This window comes from Coregonus lavaretus (assembly GCF_964263955.1).
Source record: "Coregonus lavaretus genome assembly, chromosome: 22".
Classification (NCBI taxonomy): domain Eukaryota; kingdom Metazoa; phylum Chordata; class Actinopteri; order Salmoniformes; family Salmonidae; genus Coregonus; species Coregonus lavaretus.
Window position 1 is genome coordinate 21319827 of NC_140009.1, and position 22175 is coordinate 21342001.

Here is a 22175-nt window from a genome sequence, read left to right on the forward strand (position 1 = left end):
CTCGCACCCCGGGCTTGGTGCGAGTAGCAGGAACGGGCTGAACCAGGCTGACGACTCGCACCCCTGGCTTGGTGCGAGTGGCAGGAACAGGCTGGACCAGGCTGGCGACTCGCACCCCTGGCTTAGTGCGAGTGGCAGGAACAGACCGGGCCGGGCTGGCGACGCACACCGTAGGTTTGGTGCGTGGAGCAGGAACAGGCCGGGCTGGGCTGGCGACGCACCCCGTAGGCTTGGTGCGTGGAGCAGGAACAGGCCGGGCTGGGCTGGCGACGCACACCGTAGGCTTAGTGCGAGGAGCAGGAACAGGCCGGGCAGGGCTGGCGACGCACCCCGTAGGCTTGGTGCGTGGAGCAGGAACAGGCCGGGCTGGGCTGGCGACGCACACCGTAGGCTTAGTGCGAGGAGCAGGAACAGGCCGGGCAGGGCTGGCGACGCACACCGTAGGCTTAGTGCGAGGAGCAGGAACAGGCCGGGCAGGGCTGGCGACGCACACCGTAGGTTTGGTGCGTGGAGCAGGGACAGGCCGGGCTGGGCTGTGGAGACGGATAGGAGACCTGGAGTGAAGAGCGGCCACCACCCGTCCTGGCTGAATGCCTACCCTCACACGCACTGTGTGTGGCATCCGCACAGGACGTACAGGGCTGTGTACCCGTACTGGCATAACAGCACGTGACACTGGAGCAGGAAATCCGGGACCGCGGAGAGGCATTGGAGACCACGAGCGTTGAGCCGGCACACTCTGTCCTGGCTGCATACCCACCTTCGCACGACACGTGCGGGGTGCTCGCACAGAACGTACAGGACTATGCCGGACCACTCGTGGCACAGTACGCCGCTCCGCATACCGCGGAACCTGCCCCGTCCCATGCTGCCATGCCTGAGCACGGGAAGTTGGTTCCGCTCTCCATCCAGGCTCCGCGAACCTGCCTTCTGGCCCCCCAAACCCGGTGGCCTCCTCTCCAAATCGCCCAATACGCCCTGTGGCAGCCTCCTGCTGCCCAGTCGCCCATGCCGTGTGCCCCCCCCTAAAAAATTATTGGGGGTGCCTCTCGTCCGTCCGACGATGGCACTGCTGACGCCGCTGCTCCTCTCTCGCCAGGGCCTTGATCCTACCCCAAGGTCCCTTGCCCCCGAGCATGTCCTCCCAGGACCACACTTTGCCCACCTGGGCCATCGCCAGCCTCTCTATCTCCTTTCCTGGCGCTTCCTCCCATGTCCAGTCTGCCTGCTCCTGGACACGCTGCTTGGTCCTTTTACGGTGGGTTTTTCTGTCACGATCGTCGTTACAGGAAGCGGACCAAGGCGCAGCGTGTGATACAAACATGACTTTATTTTAATTAAAGTAACGAACAAAACAAAACACGACTCGTGAAGTCCAACGGTTAAACATACCGAAACGGAACAAAAACCCACAACACCCAAAGGAAAACATACAGATTAAATATGGCTCCCAATCAGAGACAACCAGCCGACAGCTGACACTCGTTGCCTCTGATTGGGAGTCATACAGGCAAACATAGAAACAGAACAACTAGAATACCCAACATAGAAAACGAACACATAGAATGCACACACCCTGGCTCAACATATAGAGTCCCCGAGCCAGGGTGTGACAGTGATTATCAATCAAGAGCAGTCGGATTAAGTAATAGTAAAAAGTATATTAACAAATGAGAAGAGAATCATATCAAAAGTAATGTAAAACATGTACTGCAATGTGAAACATGTATTTCTAGATTAAACACTGATTAAGTTTGGTGAAAAAGTGACTGTATGATTTTGTGTGTTGTACTTCATCAATTGAAAGTGTACTTAGAGTTTTGAAACAACTGCTTTTTGGATGATCTGTTTTGACTTTTGTACGAAGAGTTGTAAAAATGTACCACATACTTGTGAAAATTGCACCAAAGCGATTGAAAAAAAAATTTGTATTAACAGAGTGATAATTATATAGGACAACTCTTAGTGGTTGAACTTGACTGATAACTGACTCGCCCAGAACTCTTACCATACTGTTTGATGACTGACTCGCCCAGAACTCTTACCATACTGTTTGATGACTGACTCGCCCAGAACTCTTACCATACTGTTTGATGACTGACTCGCCCAGAACTCTTACCATACTGTTTGATGACTGACTCGCCCAGAACTCTTACCATACTGTTTGATGACTGACTCGCCCAGAACTCTTACCATACTGTTTGATGACTGACTCGCCCAGAACTCTTACCATACTGTTTGATGACTGACTCGCCCAGAACTCTTACCATACTGTTTGATGACTGACTCGCCCAGAACTCTTACCATACTGTTTGATGACTGACTTGCCCACACTACCTCTAACATAATTACCACTCTGATGTTACTGTATACATACGTCTTGTACTATGATATAAAATAGATCCATTACAACATTGGGAAGTAGGAACACTGGGGACACATACATTCTTTGGTGTTGATTCAGTACAAGGCCTGAAATACAACTACTATACCCCAAACACCCAGTGCTTCTAATCAAGTCTACACTCTCTTCACCATTCTGATGATGTCACCTGCTATGCTTTACTTCAGTAACACGCCTGGTTGGACTGGGTTTGTACACACATTGTTTTGGCAGTGCTTGTTTTCATATGAGTGTGAATAAGAGAGAGGGAAAAGACTCAGCAGTAGGTCGAGCACCTCGTCATGGTTAACCTCAGATGTATCATATTTGTTACGTCCTACAGTACGGCCTACAGTAGGCCTACAGCTGCAGGATCTTAATTTGATCACCCCCAGGATAACTTTCCTGCAGTGCAGGACATTTCAAACTTGTTGTGTATTTGAGGTTTAAAAAGGCTTATGACGTTTGTAATTTCCACTTTGAAATTACAGACTTGATTTTCCCTTATGAAAAATGTATCAACCCCTTGAAAAATGTCCATTAATTATAATCCACATAATAATTCACATTTCCTGTTGCTGCAGGATTGTTTTCCTGCTGTAGGAAACTGGCTCAAATTAAGATCCTACATCTGTATACAGTTATTATTATTCTCACATAATGTAAAGCTGTTGGTTAAAAGATTAAGTTATTTGTTCTATTATTTATTTTAGTAATTGTTACATTTTTGCACTACACTCAGCATGACCTCTTGTGTCCCTAAAGCACAGGCGTGTTTCTGTTTTGAAGTCACAACAACTACGGATATTTTGCTAGTTACAGTACTAGGTAGCTCTGCTAACGGGCGATGGCATTCATTACATTTTTATTTAAATGTATTTATTCTTTATTTATTCTGGGAAAATCCATTGAGACCAGGGTCTCATTCTCAAGGGTACCCTGATCACAGCAATCAATACAATGTGAAATAAAAATACAGCACGACACAAAATGTACAAAAAATTGTTACATTCCACAGCTACTAGGTCTTCAATCAACACTTTAAATTGCCCAAGCGGCACCAGAACATAGAAAATGTAATGACTTTTGTAAATTTTTCCAAGAGTGTGGTACATTAAAACTAAAAGCGGATTTACTTAATTTGGTGGAGACCCGAGGAACCTCAAGAGTTAACCAACCCTTTGAACAGGTTTGGTAATTCATGTTTTTATACTTCAACAATTAAGTTAGTTAAGTCGGATGCTTGTGTAGTAGAGTTTTGTAAACCAAAAGGGAACAGTGAAATTATCTACGGGACTTTAATGAGGACCAGCCAACCTTTCGATACAGAATGCAGTGATGAGTATTAAAACTCTGTGCTAATATAAGAGTCAGTGTGGTTGCTTCGCCGTGGCAAAGAGGACCTAAGGTGGAGGACACACGCTTCAGCACCACTCAACACAATGGCCTCTGCCTGTGAAGCTGCCCACCACACATACTTCACACCTTATTGTTGGTTTGCCATGGGAAGAAGATCATTTGACCGCTAACAGATGGAGGTTGGGAGGTGGAACGGTTAAAGGTCACTACGAGAAGTGTGATCCAGAATGATCTGGTTTGGAAAGGTAGGCTACTGTAGTTCATACGGCATCAATGTGACTGAGACAAATAAAATAAAATAAAATGTTATTGGTCGCATACACATATTTAGCAGATGTTATTGCGGGTGTAGCCAAATGCTTGTGTTCCTAGCTCCAACAGTGCAGTAATATCTAACAATACACAACAATATACACAAATGCTCTTAGGAGCCTGAAACAAAGTGGCCATGTCCATCGGTGCCATCTTCCAAGAGAGAGACAACGTTGGATTCTCATTTTAATGATGGAGCCGAATTGTTAGATTGTGAGATTGTCGCTGCTTACAAATGGTACATTGCTATGGAAAGTGAAATATTTTATAAGCAACTGTTCTCCCCTATCCTCTTACCTCAAACCAGCGGAAACTAATTTTATGTCTCAGACTAAATGGCGCTCAGTTAATTGTATTTAAGTCGTCAACTCTGCATGACCTTTGCATGATACTACTCTTAGGTGATGCAGTTGTATGATATAGTTTAAGGTAGTGTAGGCATACCCAGCATATTGTAAGTAAGTACATCTCAACATGCCTGTTTTGAGCCTAGCCTTCTGTTCCCCACACAGTGTGGAAACAGCCTCAGAGGGTCCATTAGTCCTGACCTTCATGGCCAGCAGGTGTGTCCTTTTTCAAACAGTCAGCCCTCTGTCCCACCCTTGCCCAAAGATAGTGGATTTTCGGGATAAACCCACTTGGAATGGGATGAGAGGAGCCCTGAGAATAGAAGCCCGCTGCCCTCCCCCCTCCTCCCTAAGCACACCGAGCGGCCGGAATCCCATGTGCTCCGTGGAGCGGTGACGGATGGAATTCTACGGATTGTTTGCAGATCAGTCACACAGCTGCGAGAGACAGACAGACGGCCACACTTCACCACCTAGTTAGAGGGCCAGATAACAGCACCAAACACATTCACATGCCCCTCTGCTGCCCTCTCTTCTCTGATGTCCACACAAACATAGATTACGCACACACACACACACACACACACACACACTAAGGGTATACATACACTCTCTCGCAAGTGTATGGTCATTCATGAAGACATATCTGCAATAAAGATATGCATCTCTACTACAAAAGATGCATCGTCATAGACCTCACATGTCTGAAGTTAACTAATATCAATTTCTTTTGAAAGGGTTACATTATATTTAATTGGGTTTTAGTACAACTAGGATGTTTCTTTCTTGACTCGAAAAAAAAAAAAATGTTTTCCAAGCACAAATGAATCATCTTTTTGTGGCACTTAGTGTTAGCTAAATGAAGGTTCTGCTTCCATGTAGGTTTACAGTGAATACCTTTCAGATAAAAAGAGATTCTCTCCATTGAGCATCGTCTAAAGCCTGTTCCCAGAACCTTGGCCAGTGTACGACTGTGACCTTCACACCACTACGGCTCAAGCTATTTTTATGTATTTAAAGTTTCGGACCGAGCCCAGACAGGTTACCAGTTGGAAGGGCAGTATTACCTGGTGAGATCAAAGTGTGTCTGGTATGAGGCTAACGTGAGTCATTTATAAATGCTCTCACCAATCCTCCATTGCCAAACTAACGCCCTCTCTCGTATAGTTGGAGGGCGGCATTATCTTCACGCCCTCATAACCAGAATTTATGTCTAAAGTCAACGAGCTGCTCTCCCTGCACCCCCATCCTGCAGGTCACATGAATATGAGGATTGAAATTGTCCGTCCAATAGAGAAGTGCCATTATCCTGTGTTATATTAGACGGTTGACCATAAAACACATTACTTTGGATTGTGGAGTGGTATCTATCCCCATTGTGGCGGACCAGTAACTCTGAGCTAGAACCCAAACTAATAGAGACAATAAGAGATTTGATAGACACACACGAAAAACACAGGCGCGCACACACACACACAGACAGCTGAACCCATCTTTCATTTCTCCACGTGCTTCAGGGCCTTGGCTCACCTCACACTTACAAAGAGAGAGGTGTTTGGCTCCCTCTGCTGTTTACTGTGTCACAGTGCATTAACAGTCCAAGGTATTTCATGTCCCCAAATGTGTTCTGATCAAAATGAATGATGTCTGTCTGTCCGCCTATCTATCTGTCTGTCTGTCTCTGTCTATCTGTCTGTCTCTTTCTGTCTCTGTCTGTCTCTCTCTGTATCTCTCTCTCTCTGCATGTCTCTCTGTCTGTCGGTCTGTCTGCATGTCTCTGTCGGTCTGTGTCTGTCTGTCTATATGCATGTCTGGCTATCTGTCTGTCTCTCTGCATGCCTCTCTGTCTGTCTCGCTCTGTATCTCTCTCTGTCTGTCTATGTGTCTGTCTGTCTGTCTGCCTCTGTGTGTGTGCTGGTCCAGAGCTGATGGAGACGCGGACAGCACGGCCCTTCTCCTTCTCCTTCAACACCAGTGACTACCGCATCCTGCACATGGACCAGGACCAGGGCCGTCTCTACCTGGGCAGCCGGGAGTACCTGGTGGCCCTGGACATGCACAACATCAACAAGGAGCCCCTCATAGTAAGAGCAAACACTATAATGACTCCTATGAGATAAATATAATACCTGATTAGATTTTCTTGACCAAGATGGCCGTCCTGTATTCATGTTGCCAGGATCCATTCTAATGTTTTATTTAATTTTGTAGCCATTTGTAGGCCTATGAGTGCAAATAATAGTAACACTTTATGTCCCCAGGTATAACGCTTTATTATCTATTATAAGCATGTGTGAGCCTTTATGATATATTATTATAAGGCTTAGAATATGTTATGTTTCTATGTAGAAAATCACACAAGGCACCGGATCTGAAATGTTGCATTTTGTACTCTTCTTCCTTCAGATTCACTGGCCGGCCACTACCCAGAGGAAAGGAGAGTGTAGAATGACTGGAAAGGGTGGGCAGGTGAGTACCCTTTACCTCTTGACTATTAGCTTTGATGTATGAAAAGTGCTACACAAATACTGTTGTTGTTGTTGTATTTATGTAAAGTATGTACAGTGTATTGTAACTCTGTTCTCTCTCTGTACTAATCAGGGGGAGTGTGCAAACTTTGTGCGTCTGATCGAACCCTGGAATCGCACACACCTGTACACCTGTGGCACAGGGGCCTATAAGCCTATCTGCACCTTCATCAACAGAGGATGGAGAGCAGAGGTACGGACACACACAGACACACACACACACACACACAAACATACCTACCTCCATGTATTGTCCTCTCTGTGCAGGAGTACCTGTTCAGGCTGGTCCCTGGCAACGGGGACTCAGGGAAAGGGAAATGCTCCTATGACCCTCGACAGGAGAACGCTGCAGCCCTTATCAGTGAGACCTCTTCTTATCTGTTCATCATTACAGTTCCCACCACAGTCCTCCCTTACGGTACCTATAACCATTGTCATAATCCATTATGCTGTTTCATTCCCTCTTTGGCAGATGGGAATCTGTATGCAGGGGTCCACGTTGACTTCATGGGCACGGACCTGGCCATCTTTAGAACACTGGGGGACAGACCTGCTGTCAGGACGGAGCAATATGACTCCCGCTGGTTGAATGGTGAGTTTGCCCCTCTGACTCACAGGTGACACACTGAGCAACCCACGACTACTTTTCCCTGAGAAAAAGTCAGCCACACCAGATGTCTGTACCTAGGGACATCGCTGATGCATATTTCTCTCTCTCTCTCTCTCTCTCTCTCTCTCTCTCTCTCTCTCTCTCTCTCTCTGTCTCTGTCTCTGTCTCTGTCTCGCTCCCTCTCTCTCTCTCTGTCTTACCCTCCTTTCTCAAATGGACTAATCTCCCTCGCTTCTTCTCCAGAGCCAGTGTTTGTTAAAATCCAGCAGATTCCTGACAGCTCCGAGAGTAATGATGACAAGCTCTACTTCTTCTTCCGGGAGAAGAGCCTGGACGGTGCCGGGGGGGCCAGCCCCAGTGTCCTGGCCAGGGTGGGCCGAGTATGCCTGGTGAGATACCCCCGTATATCCCCCACTGTAAGGGATCAATAAGGGATCATAACTTTCACCTGGATTCACCTGGTCTGTCTGTCATGGAAAGAGCAGGTGTTCTTAATGTTTTGTACACACAGTGTAAGTCTTCACATTAGAGTTATGGTAATACCTTCGTTTCAAAGGATTTTCTCCCATTTTGTGCCTACCAAACTCACAACCATTGGACCCTAGAATTCAAAATGGTTATGATGATGATATTGAGTGATCTGCAAACGTCAATGTGTAAATGATCCCTAACTTTGTTTCACCTCTCCAGAATGATGATGGGGGTCAGAGGTCACTGGTCAACAAGTGGACGACCTTCCTGAAAGCTCGGCTGGTGTGCTCAGTGATAGGGAGTGATGGTGTAGAGACCTATTTCGACGAGCTGAGTGAGACTGCTTTTCATTGCAACTGCATTGACATACTGTACAGCAGGCCGCAATTCAATCAATTGCAGATAAAGGCAAACCACAATGCGGCTTTACTCTGAATGTTTACACTTAGATTGAATAGGGCCTTTAGTCTTGTTTTGACACTTGTTTATAGAAAAGGCACTGTTACACCTATTTCAACATGCTTCCTTTCAGAGGATGTCTTCATTCAGCCAACACAAGATGAGCGCAATCCTGTCGTGTACGCCGTCTTTTCCACTGCGGGGTAATATATTACTTGAATCATTCAAAAATGTTGCCCACAACCATACATTCTATGTCCTTTATTAGTGCAGGACTGAAACAAAAGCCTGCCCACCCAGTAGTTTTCCGTGACTGAAATTGGAGAGTTTATTTTGATGACTCTCTTCCACCACCTTTCCACCTCTTTCCTTAGTTCTGTGTTTAAGGGCTCAGCCGTGTGTGTGTACTCTATGTCCGACATCCGCAATGTCTTCAATGGCCCTTTCTCACACAAGCACGGACACAATTACCAGTGGACCCCCTACACTGGAAAGATCCCCTACCCTCGCCCTGGAACGGTACGTACACTCAGTCCCAAATGCTTCCAGGAAATACTGTATATCTTTCCATTGGAAGTAACAACATGATAATGAGATAACAGATTAGAATCTCTAAAATGAATGGTAGATGATTTGACTACTGGACAGTAGCCTAATAAACAAACAAATTATAGATCGTGTTTTTTGAGTACTGTATGTCCTCTATAGCGTCGATGTTGTTAAATCTAGATCAACAAATAATCTATAGAAAGAATGTGTCAAACTGTCAGCGTCTTTGTGTGGTCAAAATCACATAATTCCCATGATGCAACACACAGCAAGATGTGCTAAATGAGGGTCGTATTCATTTGTGCACATCGTAGCAAAAAAACATAGAAAATCGTTGTGCAATGGAAAACGAAAACATGCAGTTCTGATAAGTCCTGATAGTCCTTCCCTGTTTCAGACTATTTTCTTCCATTTAGTGCCTACTGAACATGATCCAGTTCAACCAGAGCTCTTTTTCTTCTTCGTCTACAGTGTCCAGGAGGAACGTTCACACCGGGCCTCCGCTCCACCAAGGAGTTTTCAGATGAGGCGGTGAACTTTGTGAGGGCGCACCCCCTCATGTACCACTCTGTCTACCCCATACACAAGCGGCCCCTGGTGGTCCGAACGGGGGTGGACTACCGCTTCACCTCCATCGTGGTGGACCTGGTGGATGCTGTGGACGGGAGGTATGAGGTGCTCTTCCTGGGCACTGGTGAGTCACGCTGCTAGCTAGGTTCTTCCTCCTTTTTACTGAGGGGTTAAATCAGGGGCCGTATCAAGCATCTCAGAGTAGGAGTGCTGATTTAGGATCAGTTTTGCCTTTTAGATCCCAATGAATAAGATTACATGGACATGGGGGGGGATCTGATTCTAGATAAGCATTTCTACTCTGAGACGCTTGATAAGTACGGCCCCAGATTGGGTCAAATCCTAAATTGAGATGTGTGTGTGTACAGCTGGAACTGGGTAAATCATGCCTTGATCATATAAATCATAATTTGATCAAGATCAAATCATGCTCACATACCTCAAGTTAGGAGTTAGCTCTCAGTGAATAATTTCCTTTTAGCTCTGTATCTTCTAGGTTATTTAGGCTATCTGAGGTACTATGTACACTATGAACCGCTCTCCCCTCTTTTTGTAGATTGTGGAACAGTCCAAAAGGTGATAGTACTTCCTAAAGACACTAGCACAACAGAAGAGCTCACGTTAGAGGAAGTGGAGGTGTTCAGGGTAATGACAATCATTTTACTATTTAATGTTAATCACTGTCTAGTTTGAATGAATACCTGAAGGGAGATGGGGCAGTCCAAAAGCTTCATTCCGCAATATTATCTTCTCCTGACCCTTTATGTGCTCTTCCTTCTTGCAGACTCCAGCTCCTATTAAGACTATGAAGATTTCATCAAAAAGGGTAGGCTTCATCAATTATCATTTGCTCATCTATGATTACTGCTGTTGTTGTTGTTGTTGTTGTTGTTGTTGTTGTTATGCATCTGATAGCACTTCCTCTCCCCTTCTGACACACAGCAACAGCTGTATGTGTCGTCAGAGATGGGGCTTACCCAGGTGTCCCTGCACAGGTGTGGCGTCTATGGGAAGGCCTGTTCAGACTGCTGCCTGGCCAGAGACCCTTACTGTGCCTGGGACGGGGAGACCTGCTCCGCCTTCAGCCCCTCCACCAAGAGGTTAGGCACCTTAGCACCAATTAGGGGGTTAGATAACATGCTTGTACTGTATTAGTTTAGCTGTTTAAAATAGGATATCATTGCATCCAAACTGCTTACTGTGTTTCAGGCATAAGTCAAAGTTGTGATAATGTATAGAGTCTAATGCACTGTTCCCATACTTGTTCACAGGCGGAGCAGAAGACAGGATATTAAGCATGGAGACCCCTTGCGGCAGTGCAGAGGGTTCAATGCAAAAGGTATGTGATCACAGCCAAAGCACTGAATAGTATATCTCACTGCATACAAAGGTCTCACAACAAAATCTCACAAATGAGTTAACCACTGTTAATGGGGTCAAATGGGGTCAAAAGTCATTTGATTCAGATGTGTACTCCACATATTTCTCTGATTCTCTCCCCTTCAGTTGAGAAGCGTCTCAGTGAAACAGTGCAGTTTGGGGTGGAGGGGAGTAGCACGTTCCTGGAGTGCCAACCCAGATCTCCACAAGCGACAGTCAAATGGCTCTACCAGAAACCAGACGGCAGGAGGAAAGTGGTATGACAAGGCTTAAGGGACCGTTAAGTTCAGATAGCTTTTGTATGATGGCTGTAGATAATGTTGTCTTCTCATTTTCTCTCACGATGATGTTCTTTATCTCCCCCTCCCCCAGCTGAGCAGAGACAGAGAGGTGCTGAAGACTGGTCACGGCATCCTGCTCAAGTCTCTGAGCCACGCCGACGGGGGGCTGTACAACTGCCTGGCCACCGAGAACAACTTCAAGCACACGGTGGCCCGCGTGGCCCTCCGCATCCTGGACCGGGAGATTGTAGAGGCCCTCACCTCCCCGGACGGCCCCCCGGAGGACCAGAACCCGCATCACCACCGCCACCCCCACCACCACCCTCCGCCTCCATCACCTCCGCCTCACAACCTGCCGCCGCAGTTCTCCTCCCAGCCGGAGATCCGCCTCATCAACCAGTACTGTCAGTCTTACTGGCAGAAGCTCAACCCTAACCTGGCCACCAAACGCACCAGCAGGAGGCACGCTGATAGCCAGCCAGAGCCAGCCCCGGGGGCCCCTAGCACCTCCTAGACCCCGTCTCTCCCCCTCTAATTCACTGGTGCCCGGGCCAGGCCCTGGAGGGCCACTGTGGCCCTCCACGCTGGTAACGGGCAGACTCACTCATGTTGTTGTGATGTTGTTGTTGTTGTTGTTGTTTATCTCACTCCCATTTAGGGTTAGTCTCCATGAGCCCAATCCTAACTTTAGATCTGTGCACATAGCTCTGTGGTTTCTTACAAAATTGGAGTTACACGCACGGAGGGTTTGGTCATACGAATCTTTAGATTAATCTGCAAATTAACTACCCTATTCCGTCCAAGCTAGTAACCTGGTTATTAACTAGCAACTAGTTAGTAACTAGTAACCTGAATAGAATCCCTGATCCCATAAGCCCAGGTATTATCAATTGGACCACTACTTATGTTATAGTATGTCACATTGTATTGTCTCACTCAGTGTAAGCAATTTTAGAAACTGCAGAGGATTTTGTTAGTGTAAACAAGAGTTGCCTAGCCACCACCATGGTAGTTAGGCGATATAGAGACACTATCATATGAATCATTGTAAAATGTGTCACATGTTGTATGCCTGCCTCAACCTCACTTTTTACAATCCATTTGTTCCCATGAATCTAATTGATGAAGCATGGGCAATTTAATAGTATTACGTATATTGTGTTTCCGTTCTAAATTTTGTTACAATAGAATCCTGCCAATGTCAAATCAGAAAGAATACGGCTCAGTTTTGGGTCGATCTTGAATTGCGGTGCCATTTGGCAAAAATGCTTTTTATTATGTTAAAAAAATCAACTAATGTGGAAGCTTAATGATTAATTACTTTTAATTACTTGTACCATTATGATTACATTGTGCCACCAGTAGGTGTTGTAACACCAATGACTGTCACACCAATGACACATTTTAGGTAATTGAGGATTTTCTTAAATGGAGGCCACAAATGCTCAAATCTAAGGTCATTAAAAACTATTTACTGCAGTGATAATTAATAATTTAGCTCACAATGTAATTTCCCTTAATTTAAATTGAGTAACACCAATGACACTTTGCATTTACACACACTAAATGATCAATGGAATCCTCAAATTTGTGACATACTAAAAGGGTGTGATTAGCTAATAACTTTCTTTAATATCCCCCGATAACAGTTTGCCACTCTAAGTATATCTTTGTTATGAGTGATTTTCAAGGCGGTAATACCAATGACATAAAATTTAGGGACATATAATATTTGTAAAAATAAAGTATTTTAATTTCTTGGTTTTATTGATCTATTCCAGGGATGGGCAACTGGCGGCTCCCTTTTGTAGGACCGTGGATCAATCTAAAATGTTTTGCTCGCAAGGTGGTGGGATGGGGGTACAACATTTTGGGGTACAACATTTTACTTGGGGCCCACAAAAGGCTAGAGCCGGCTCTGACTGCATGTGTGGGTACGAAGACCCACGAGCCACTGCGGCCCCTCATGATGAGTTCAGATTTTTGGTGGCCCCCACCCCCATCCAAGTTGCCCATCCCTGATCTATATAATATATGAAATACTTTTGTTAACTTTCTAGCATTCAAAATAATAGATAGATATCCCTAAAACATGTCACTACAACTCTACTCATCACTACTGGGACAAGCCAATTTGCTTTCCCTAAATACTTTAAACAATGCCTAATAATGTACATTATGTTTTGTCATTTATAAACAGTTCAATATAAACAAAAGCATGTATGATGTGTAACTATTTGTCAATTTCAATAGTTTTTCATGGTGGCAAAGGCGATGGACGTAAATGCCACCGCAATTCAAGAATGACCCGTTTACATGTTTTTCGTCTGCCATTTCTTAAGATTCTGATATAATTTATTTTAAAACATGACATGTCACAGAAAAAGTGGATTATCAGACACTCCTGCTTAATTTGACCAAACGTATTTGTTAGCAGGAAGAAACTGACCAAATTAGTCTACTTCTTTTTATTTGTTGGACTCCTGAGGGTTATGCAATTGGTTGTTTTTTAAAACCCAATACTATACTTACTGAATACAAAACCATTAGTGTCAGCTAAAAAGCTATCCAAGTCTAATGTTTGAGTAAATTGCTCCAACCTTGTGCTTCTTTCTGCTCAGCACTTCAATAGTGTGTTAGGCAGAGACAACATTTTGGACCAAATGCTGTTCCATTCTCCAGCCAAGACTATAGAGGGATTAAAAAAGGAACATGTAAATAGAGAAAGTTTGGTTTGGAATGATTTCTTCAGAAAAAAGAGATTCATTAGCTGTTGATAATTGCAGTGAGAAAAGAAAATGGAGACAGTTAGTATAGGGGATTGCTATTGTGTTGCTTCGAAATGACAATACATATTCTCTCTTCTTTTGGAGCTACATTACTTTTACAACAGCTTGACATCTGATGAGAAACTGATCCAACAGAAACTGGGCTGGAAGGCTCTTTAAAATGTGGCTATGTGACATGGCCACACTATTTTTCTTGTCCTCTAGAGGTGAGACATTAGTATACTCACTAGCACTCACCTGGCTCTATCATGTACTTTTGTTGGATACCACACGTATACAGTGCATTCATATGGTATGAATACATGTAAAGGACTTTTAGATCTCACAGATCTATGTCAGGTTTGGACTTTTCATGAATCCACTGCTCTCTCTCTCACCCACGCCATGAAACATATTTATTTTGAGACTGTACATATTCCTGTAAGTTCTGCACTTTGGTGGTGGGGATGTGAGGGCTGGGATGGGGGAGGGGATATTATTATTATAATGTATTGTTGATTGACAGGACCAGTATTCACAGAAAGAGGCTTTGAGGAAAAAGAGGTAGACCTTTTTGGAAATTAAAAATATTAATATTTCAATGAATAAATAAATGATTATGGATAGGAAGCCATAATACTGTCGTACAGCAACGTTCTGACAGATTACTGAACTCTGAAGCCAAAGAATCCTCTATTTGAATGAAAACCTGTTCTATTTAAAGGTCCAAAGGAGCCATTTTTATCTCAATATCAAATCCTTTCTGGGTAACAATTAAGTACCTTACTGTGATTGTTTTCAATTAAAATTGTAAAAAATAAACAAAAGTAGCTTCTTAGCAAAGAGCAATTTTTCAAGCAAGAATTTTGCTAGGACTGTCTGGGAGTGGTGGGGGCCTAATTGGAGGAGCCTAATGGGAGGGATATGTAACCTGAAAACTAGCTGTTATTGGAAGAGAGGTTTAAAACTCTCTTTGTTATTGGTCTAATAACTTGTACCGCCTGGTGATGTCGCCAGGCAGGCCAAAACTCCATCCCACTAAAACAGGCTGAAATTTCTGGTGGTCTTTTCAAACAGCTCTTACACTAAAAGGGCATTATCATCATGTTCACAATTTCACAGTATTATTCCAACCTCATAGTGTGGAAATATAGATATAAAACACAGGAAAATCATGTTTTTGACTGCACTGGGCCTTTAACATACTTTTCACTATATTCATATTCTTTGTGGCTTTACATGGCTTCTTTGCCTTTTCTTAGCTATAGAGTTTGAATCCAGAAATGTCTACCTCTCTCGTTTCTGGAATATAATTTGTAATAAAACACGTAACGCTTGGTACCATATTCCTTCTAGAGTATGTCTGTGAGCTGATTCAAGACGCTGTAAGTGTGACATTAGTAAATTAACTTTTTAAAAGGGAGTTACGGGCGACATACAAAACCATTTCACTCAGTAACTATTACATTATTTTGTTCCCAAAACTATGATTGGTGTCAGCCATCTTGGCCTTTTTAGAGAGGCCTTTCCACTCCCTACTGCGCCTAACCAGTCAGCCAATCAGAGTGGCTTATATGCAAACCACAATGGTTGGCTTCAGCGGTAAATTCCACTGTGGGTTAGTACAGGTCACAACCCCTCTCAGAAGGAATACTGTGTATTTAGAGGTTCTTTGTCTTACTGTTTTTTGGGCTTGTGTGTTGGTCATTGAGCTACGTTGACTATATCTGTGTTTTTTCTTTGTACTCTTAGATGTGTTTGTGTTAGTTTAAATTGATATGGTTGTTTGTAATAAATATTATTTTATTATTATGATATGTTTTAGCTTTGGTATTTCAGTAGAGATTAATGTTATAGTGTATCCAGATTGGGGAATGTTTGAATTTAGTCTCCTTCCACTCTCTTTGGTTAGTTTCATGTTTTAATGTCACATGCACAACTACAGTGAAATGCCTTTCTTGCTAGCTCTAACCCCAACAATGCAGTAATCAATAACAATGTAATACTACAAATAACAAGGTAGAACTAAAACACACAATATATAAAAATAAGTAACAAGAAGAACACGATAACGATAAAGTAAGTAAGCATACTATATACAGGGTCAGTTCCAGTACCATATTTACAATGTGCAGGGATACTGGATCGATAGAGGTAGATACAGTTGAAGTGGGAAGTTTACATACACCTTAGCCAAAATACATTTAAACTCAGTTTTTCACAATTCCTGACATTTAATCCTAGTAAGAATTCCCTGTCTTAGGTCAGTTAGGATCACCACTTTATTTTAAGAATGTGAAATGTCAGAATAATAGTATAGAGAATTATTTATTTCAGCTTTTATTTCTTTCATCACATTCCCAGTGGATCAGAAGTTTACATACACTCAATTAGTATTTGGTAGCATTGCCTTTAAATTGTTTAACTTGGGTCAAACGTTCGGGTAGCCTTCCACAAGCTTCCCACAATAAGTTGGGTGAATTTTGGCCCATTCCTCCTGACAGAGCTGGTGTAACTGAGTCAGGTTTGTAGGCCTCCTTGCTCGCACATGCTTTTTCAGTTCTGCCCACACATTTTCTATAGGATTGAGGTCAGGGCTTTGTGATGGCCACTCCAATACCTTGACTTTGTTGTCCTTAAGTCATTTTGGCACAACTTTGGAAGTATGCTTGGGGTCATTGTCCATTTGGAAGACCCATTTGCAACCAAGCTTTAACTTCCTGACAGATGTCTTGAGATGTTGCTTCAGTATATCCACATAATTTTCCTTCCTCATGATGCCATCTATTTTGTGAAGTGCACCAGTCCCTCCTGCAGCAAAGCACCCCCACAGCATGATGCTGCCACCCCGTGCTTCACGGTTGGGATGGTGTTCTTCGGCTTGCAAGCATCTCCCTTTTTCCTCCAAACATAACAATGATCATTATGGCCAAACAGTTCTATTTTTGTTTCATCAGACCAGAGGACATTTCTCCAAAAAGTACGATCTTTGTCCCCATGTGCAATTGCAAACCGTAGTCTGGTTTTTTTTATGGCGGTTTTGGAGCAGTGGCTTCTTCCTTGCTGAGCAGCCTTTCAGGTTATGTCGATATAGGACTTGTTTTACTGTGGATATAGATACTTTCGTACCTGTTTCCCCCAGCATCTTCACAAGGTCCTTTGCTGTTTGTACAGATGAACGTGGTACCTTCAGCCGTTTGGAAATTGCTCCCAAGAATGAACCAGACTTGTGGATGTCTACACATTTTTTTCGGAGGTCTTGGTTGATTTCTTTTGATTTTCCCATGATGTAAAGCAAAGAGGCACTGAGTTTGAAGGTAGGCCTTGAAATACATCCACAGGTACACCTCCAATTGACTCAAATTATGTCAATAAGCCTATTAGAAGCTTCTAAAGCCATGACATCATTTTCTGGAATTTTCCAAGCTGTTTAAAGGCACAGTCAACTCAGTGTATGTAAACTTCTGACCCACTGGAATTGTGATCCATTAATTATAAGTGAAATAATCTGTCTGTAAACAATTGTTGGAAAAATGACTTGTGTCATGCACAAAGTAGATGTCCTAACCGACTTGCCAAAACTATAGTTTATTAACAAGACATTTGTGGAGTGGTTGAAAAACGAGTTTTAATGACTCCAACCTAAGGGTATGTAAACTTTTGACTTCAACTGTATCTAGTAAACTTGATAGCTACTTCAGTGGATGTCGAACACATTTCTAGTGGCTAATGTGTTAAATTATAGCCATGGTATAAAAGGGATAATCAACTCGGGGCTCTATGCGTTGTCTGGAAAATAATGCAACTCCGTGGAAGGTCAGTTCAAACTCAGCTAGCGCATCGTGGAACACACCATCCACGTTGTTCATTATTTTCCATAGAACGCATAGCCCCTTGTTGGTTATCCCTTACATATTTACATAATTTACATGAGCTCTCTACCTAGGCTGCCACTAGGCGCCATGGCAACTATACAACCTTATGGAAAGCTGATGCAGTGGCAACCTATTCCAGTTCACAGATCAATTTAAATCAATCAGTGTTTTTATTTTTAGCTCTACTTGGCTGACTGATTTTACTAATTTCATTATGAGATGGTAAAACGTAGTTGTCGGTGATGTTGCTGAGAGCATTTACACTATATATATAAACGTTTGTGGACACCCCTTCAAATTAGTGGATTCGGCTATTTCAGCCACACCCGTTGCTGACAGGTGTATAAAATCGAGCACACAGCCATGCAATCTCCATAGACAAACATTGGCAGTAGAATGGCCTTACTGAAGAGCTCAGTGACTTTCAACGTGACACCGTCATAGGATGCCACCTTTCCAACAAGTCAGTTCATAAAATGTCTACCCTGCTAGAGATGCCCCGGTAAGTGCTGTTTTTGTGAACTGGAAATGCATAGTGAAAACTGTAAAGTTTAGTGGAGGAGGAATAATGGTCTGAGGCTGTTTTTCATGGTTCGGGCTAGGCCCCTTAGTTCCAGTGAAGGGAAAGCTTAACGCTACAGCATACAATGACATTCTAGATGATTCTGTGCTTCCAACTTTGTGGCAACAGTCTGGGGAAGGCCCTTTCCTGTTTCAGCATGACAATGCCCCCGTGCACAAAGCGAGGTCAATACAGAAATGGTTTGTCGAGATTGGTGTGGAAGAACTTGACTGTCCTGCACAGAGCCCTGACCTCAACCCCATCTAACATCTTTGGGATGAATTGGAACACCGACTGCGAGCCAAGCCTAATCGCCCAACATCAGTGTCCGACCTCACTAATGCTCTTGTGGCTGAATGGAAGCAAGTCCCCGCAGCAATGTTCCAACATCTAGTAGAAAGCCTTCCCAGAAGAGTGGAGGCTGTTATAGCAGCAAAGAAGAGGAGCAACTCCATATTAATGCCCATGATTTTGGAATGAGATGTGATAACGAGCAGGTGTCCACATACTTTTGGTCATTTAGTGTATGTTGACTGTAACTTCATTAGTAGATCCTCTTCAGTCTGCATGGACAACAGCATTCATTTAGACAGGTGAAGGTGCAGAGATTAGTTAGAGATATAATTAGTTAGACTTTAACTAACTGACCTTGACGATTGGCCCTCTGGTTGATCTTGTCCTCCACAGGGATTTGGAACATCTCTGCCTCCTGTTCACTGGCTAAATGAAGGCCTACCTGACATTCCTGTGGCATAACATCAGCCGTTATTGATTTCAAACTACAGGGGTGACCAGTGTAATATGTTCTGCATATTGCATGATGCAAGTAAAACATTGCCTTTTGTTGGGGAAAAATGCTTTAAAAAAAGTTGTAGAAATTGATTATGTGTCTGCCCCTGGACACTGAAGGCACACTCAGGACAGGTAGACTTGAGGGGGAACATATGATAGGGGCGCTGTATATGAAACCGACACTGAAGGTACTACCAGGTAAAGCTTAAATAATGAGAAACCCTGCCTGTGACCTGAAGGGCTAGGCATTAGCTTAGCAGGCTAACACAGTCCTGCAGTACACACGACCGAGTCAGTCACATACACACATCAGCAGCAAAGGTGTGGAAGAATGACTGAGGACTATGGTACGTCAGTTGGTTGTACAGCTCTTGTTCCCATATCTGCTTCCCCTCCTATACAAAACACACAGTACAAACATGCACAGCCACGTGGCTAAGACTGATTTGGACACTCATGACACGCCCATGTATTTCAGCTGAGGTTATTCATGTTTTTTCTCAGTACATAAACATGCAATGAATTGAACATGAATACATGGATGGATAAATACAGTATTGTCCTTAACATAGCCAATGTTGATTACAGAGTTTGAAGTGACAATCTACACAAAGAGCATACTGTAGCAGGGTAAATAGTGGAATCTTAATGTTAAAACGGCATATGAAGTAGGATTGTCGAGGATTGTCCTTGACGAAGCACACGGTCCCAGTGTGCTGCAGACTCCACTGACACGGACTGTGAGGCAGGGCCATCCACAACTGGACCACGGCTGTGGCCAGAGTCTGAAGAACAACAAGAGCAAAGAAGTGCAAACCAGTCAGGGAGAGAAATGCTAATGATGCTTAATGCTAAAAGTTGGTACTTTAATCAAAGAGACTAGTTAGCGATCCCCTGATCAATGCTAATATTCCTCCAGAGGGATATCCCATCTCTTGGTTGCCTCTGTGGACTTGACACCAAGCTGGTAACCTCATCCCCAGGCTATTGCGGACGGTGGAAGTGTCTGGTGCACAAGACTATCACCCTCAAGGCATTCACCTTTCAAAAGGTCTCAAGCTATATTTAGAGTTGAACCCATTGAGGTATATGTTGAACCATACTGATGTAGGATCTTAATTTGAGCTAGTTTGCTACAGCAGGAAAATAATCCTGCAGCAACAGGACATGTGAATTATTATGTGGATTTTAATTAATGGACATTTTTGTAGGGGCTGATAAATTTTTCGTAAGGGAAAATCAAGTCTAAAATTTTAAAGTGGAAAATACAAACTTCAGAAGCCTTTTTAAACATTTAATGCACTACAAGTTTTACATTTCCTCCATTGCAGTAAAGTTCTCTGGCAACAGGGTGATCAAATTAAGGTTCTATATCTGTATAACTCTCAGTTCACATTCCCACTTCTGAGTAAAGACTGCGAACAGGGTGGTTGCTATTAGTGAGGCACTTACATGAGTTTTATGATATGGAAATATTTAGTGCACATTTGGACTCATGGGTGTTTGGCTTGCTTGAATGACATCAAAGCGGTATTTATTACAATCCTCAAGGTCTCATCTTTCAAAATACATTGAGTCCTTGTAATTTACTGCATTTCCTTCACTCAGACCATTTTTTTGCAAAGGTAGCCCAGTTAGCGGGAGGGATGGGGGTAACTCCTTGTCACACGCTGTGCTCAAATTCAGTTCGGCTGTCAGTCAAAACCCATACAGTACCGTGAAGCAGAGACCCTGAGCTCTGACGTCATGTATAGCATGTTACTGTACAGCCACTGCGTTCCAATTTAGGCGCTTATCAGTGTCCAAATCTGCTATTTTCAACCCATATACGGGTACAAGTGCAAAGGGCTACAACACATATTGATAGCATAAGTCAACTGTGTCACCTGTTAATGATTTTAGAGGGTGGGACAATGATGATTTAAATGGTTTCACTGTCCAGATCCATCTACACGTGTAAGACTTCCAGACACAATGCATGTCAGACTACCTCTGGAGGTCTTCAGGAATATCTGATCACAATCAGATCCCAATGCATCTTTTAATTGTCTACACCTGGCAAAACATTTGAGCACAATCAGAATGTGGACAAAATAAGGACAAAGGACACATGCAAGCAGCAGGTATAAACAAGCCTTAGGTTGTCATGGGGACTTACCACACATCTCCGGCCCAGGAACTCCACCACAGCCTCTTTCTCCTGGCTGCTCAGAAGGATGGTGAGGTTGTTCTCCTGCATCCTCGACTTTGATGCCCGACTCATTGCTCCACACAGGCCAGATAGGGGTCTTTAAGTTCAGATACAGCTTATGAGGCCCCTCAAACTTCTGAATGCTTGTGAGGGAGAAGCGGAGTCATGTATCTATAGCGAGGACTTCCTTGCTCTGATCTGTGCTATGTGACGTTAGAGCAGCACAGCAGGAGAGAGCAGGAAGTACAGCGACCACAGTTGATTGTTCTCCTTCTGAATCTGGAACCTCTCTGAACATTGCTGTGAGGGCAGCAGTGGTGCTGTTGATCAGCCTTGTCTTATTAGATCAATGGATGTGGGGTGTTTAGGGTCTGTCTTATAAGAATGTAGTGTACTGATGGTGCACTCGTATAAAACAGGTCAAACCTGTTGGTAATGGAGGCTGCAGTAAGTGTCTATACACTATTCTTCACAGTTAGCAGCCTGGCTTATTCTGTGTACTGTATACAGTGCCTTCAGAAAGTATTCATACCCTTTGACTTTTCCAAATTTTGTTGTGTTAAAGCCTGAATTCAAAATGGCTTAAATTGATTTGGTTTTCTCACCCGTTTACACACAATACCTCATAATAACAAAGTGAAAACAAGTTTTCAGAAATTTTAGCAAATGAATTGAAAATTAAATACAGAAATATCTAATTTACATAAATATTCACTCCCCCGAATCAATACTTTGTAGAAGCATATTTGGCAGCAATTACAGCTGTGAGTCTTTCTGGGTAAGTCTCTTAGAGCTTTC

At 43.5% G+C, this 22175-nt stretch overlaps 2 protein-coding genes and 1 long non-coding RNA gene across 4 annotated transcripts in view; 1 reads left to right on the forward strand and 2 right to left on the reverse strand.

The window, feature by feature from the left end:
* LOC311150289 (semaphorin-3F-like) overlaps positions 1 to 15769 on the forward strand; it is a 48743-nt gene extending 32974 nt beyond the window's left edge. The window contains exons 3-18 of the mRNA XM_084187675.1: positions 6325 to 6485; positions 6808 to 6870; positions 7003 to 7122; positions 7197 to 7290; positions 7402 to 7521; positions 7783 to 7928; positions 8230 to 8344; positions 8543 to 8612; positions 8784 to 8928; positions 9430 to 9652; positions 10085 to 10173; positions 10313 to 10354; positions 10471 to 10628; positions 10800 to 10867; positions 11035 to 11165; positions 11281 to 15769. Coding sequence (XP_084043801.1) covers positions 6325 to 6485; positions 6808 to 6870; positions 7003 to 7122; positions 7197 to 7290; positions 7402 to 7521; positions 7783 to 7928; positions 8230 to 8344; positions 8543 to 8612; positions 8784 to 8928; positions 9430 to 9652; positions 10085 to 10173; positions 10313 to 10354; positions 10471 to 10628; positions 10800 to 10867; positions 11035 to 11165; positions 11281 to 11703 — 2168 coding nt within the window. The 3' untranslated portion in view covers positions 11704 to 15769. The remainder of the gene's footprint in view (positions 1 to 6324; positions 6486 to 6807; positions 6871 to 7002; positions 7123 to 7196; positions 7291 to 7401; positions 7522 to 7782; positions 7929 to 8229; positions 8345 to 8542; positions 8613 to 8783; positions 8929 to 9429; positions 9653 to 10084; positions 10174 to 10312; positions 10355 to 10470; positions 10629 to 10799; positions 10868 to 11034; positions 11166 to 11280) is intronic.
* Positions 1 to 22175, reverse strand: part of LOC311150356 — a 684587-nt gene that overhangs the window by 416045 nt on the left and 246367 nt on the right. The gene's annotated exons all lie outside the window — the stretch shown is intronic.
* On the reverse strand, positions 18953 to 21449 carry LOC311149444 (actin nucleation-promoting factor WAS-like; the record flags this gene model as incomplete). The annotated part of the gene is made up of 5 exons (XM_084186645.1): positions 18953 to 18957; positions 19043 to 19139; positions 19495 to 19581; positions 19831 to 19971; positions 21345 to 21449. The coding sequence occupies 5 exons, from the start codon at positions 21447 to 21449 to the stop codon at positions 18953 to 18955; spliced, it is 435 nt and encodes a 144-aa protein (XP_084042771.1).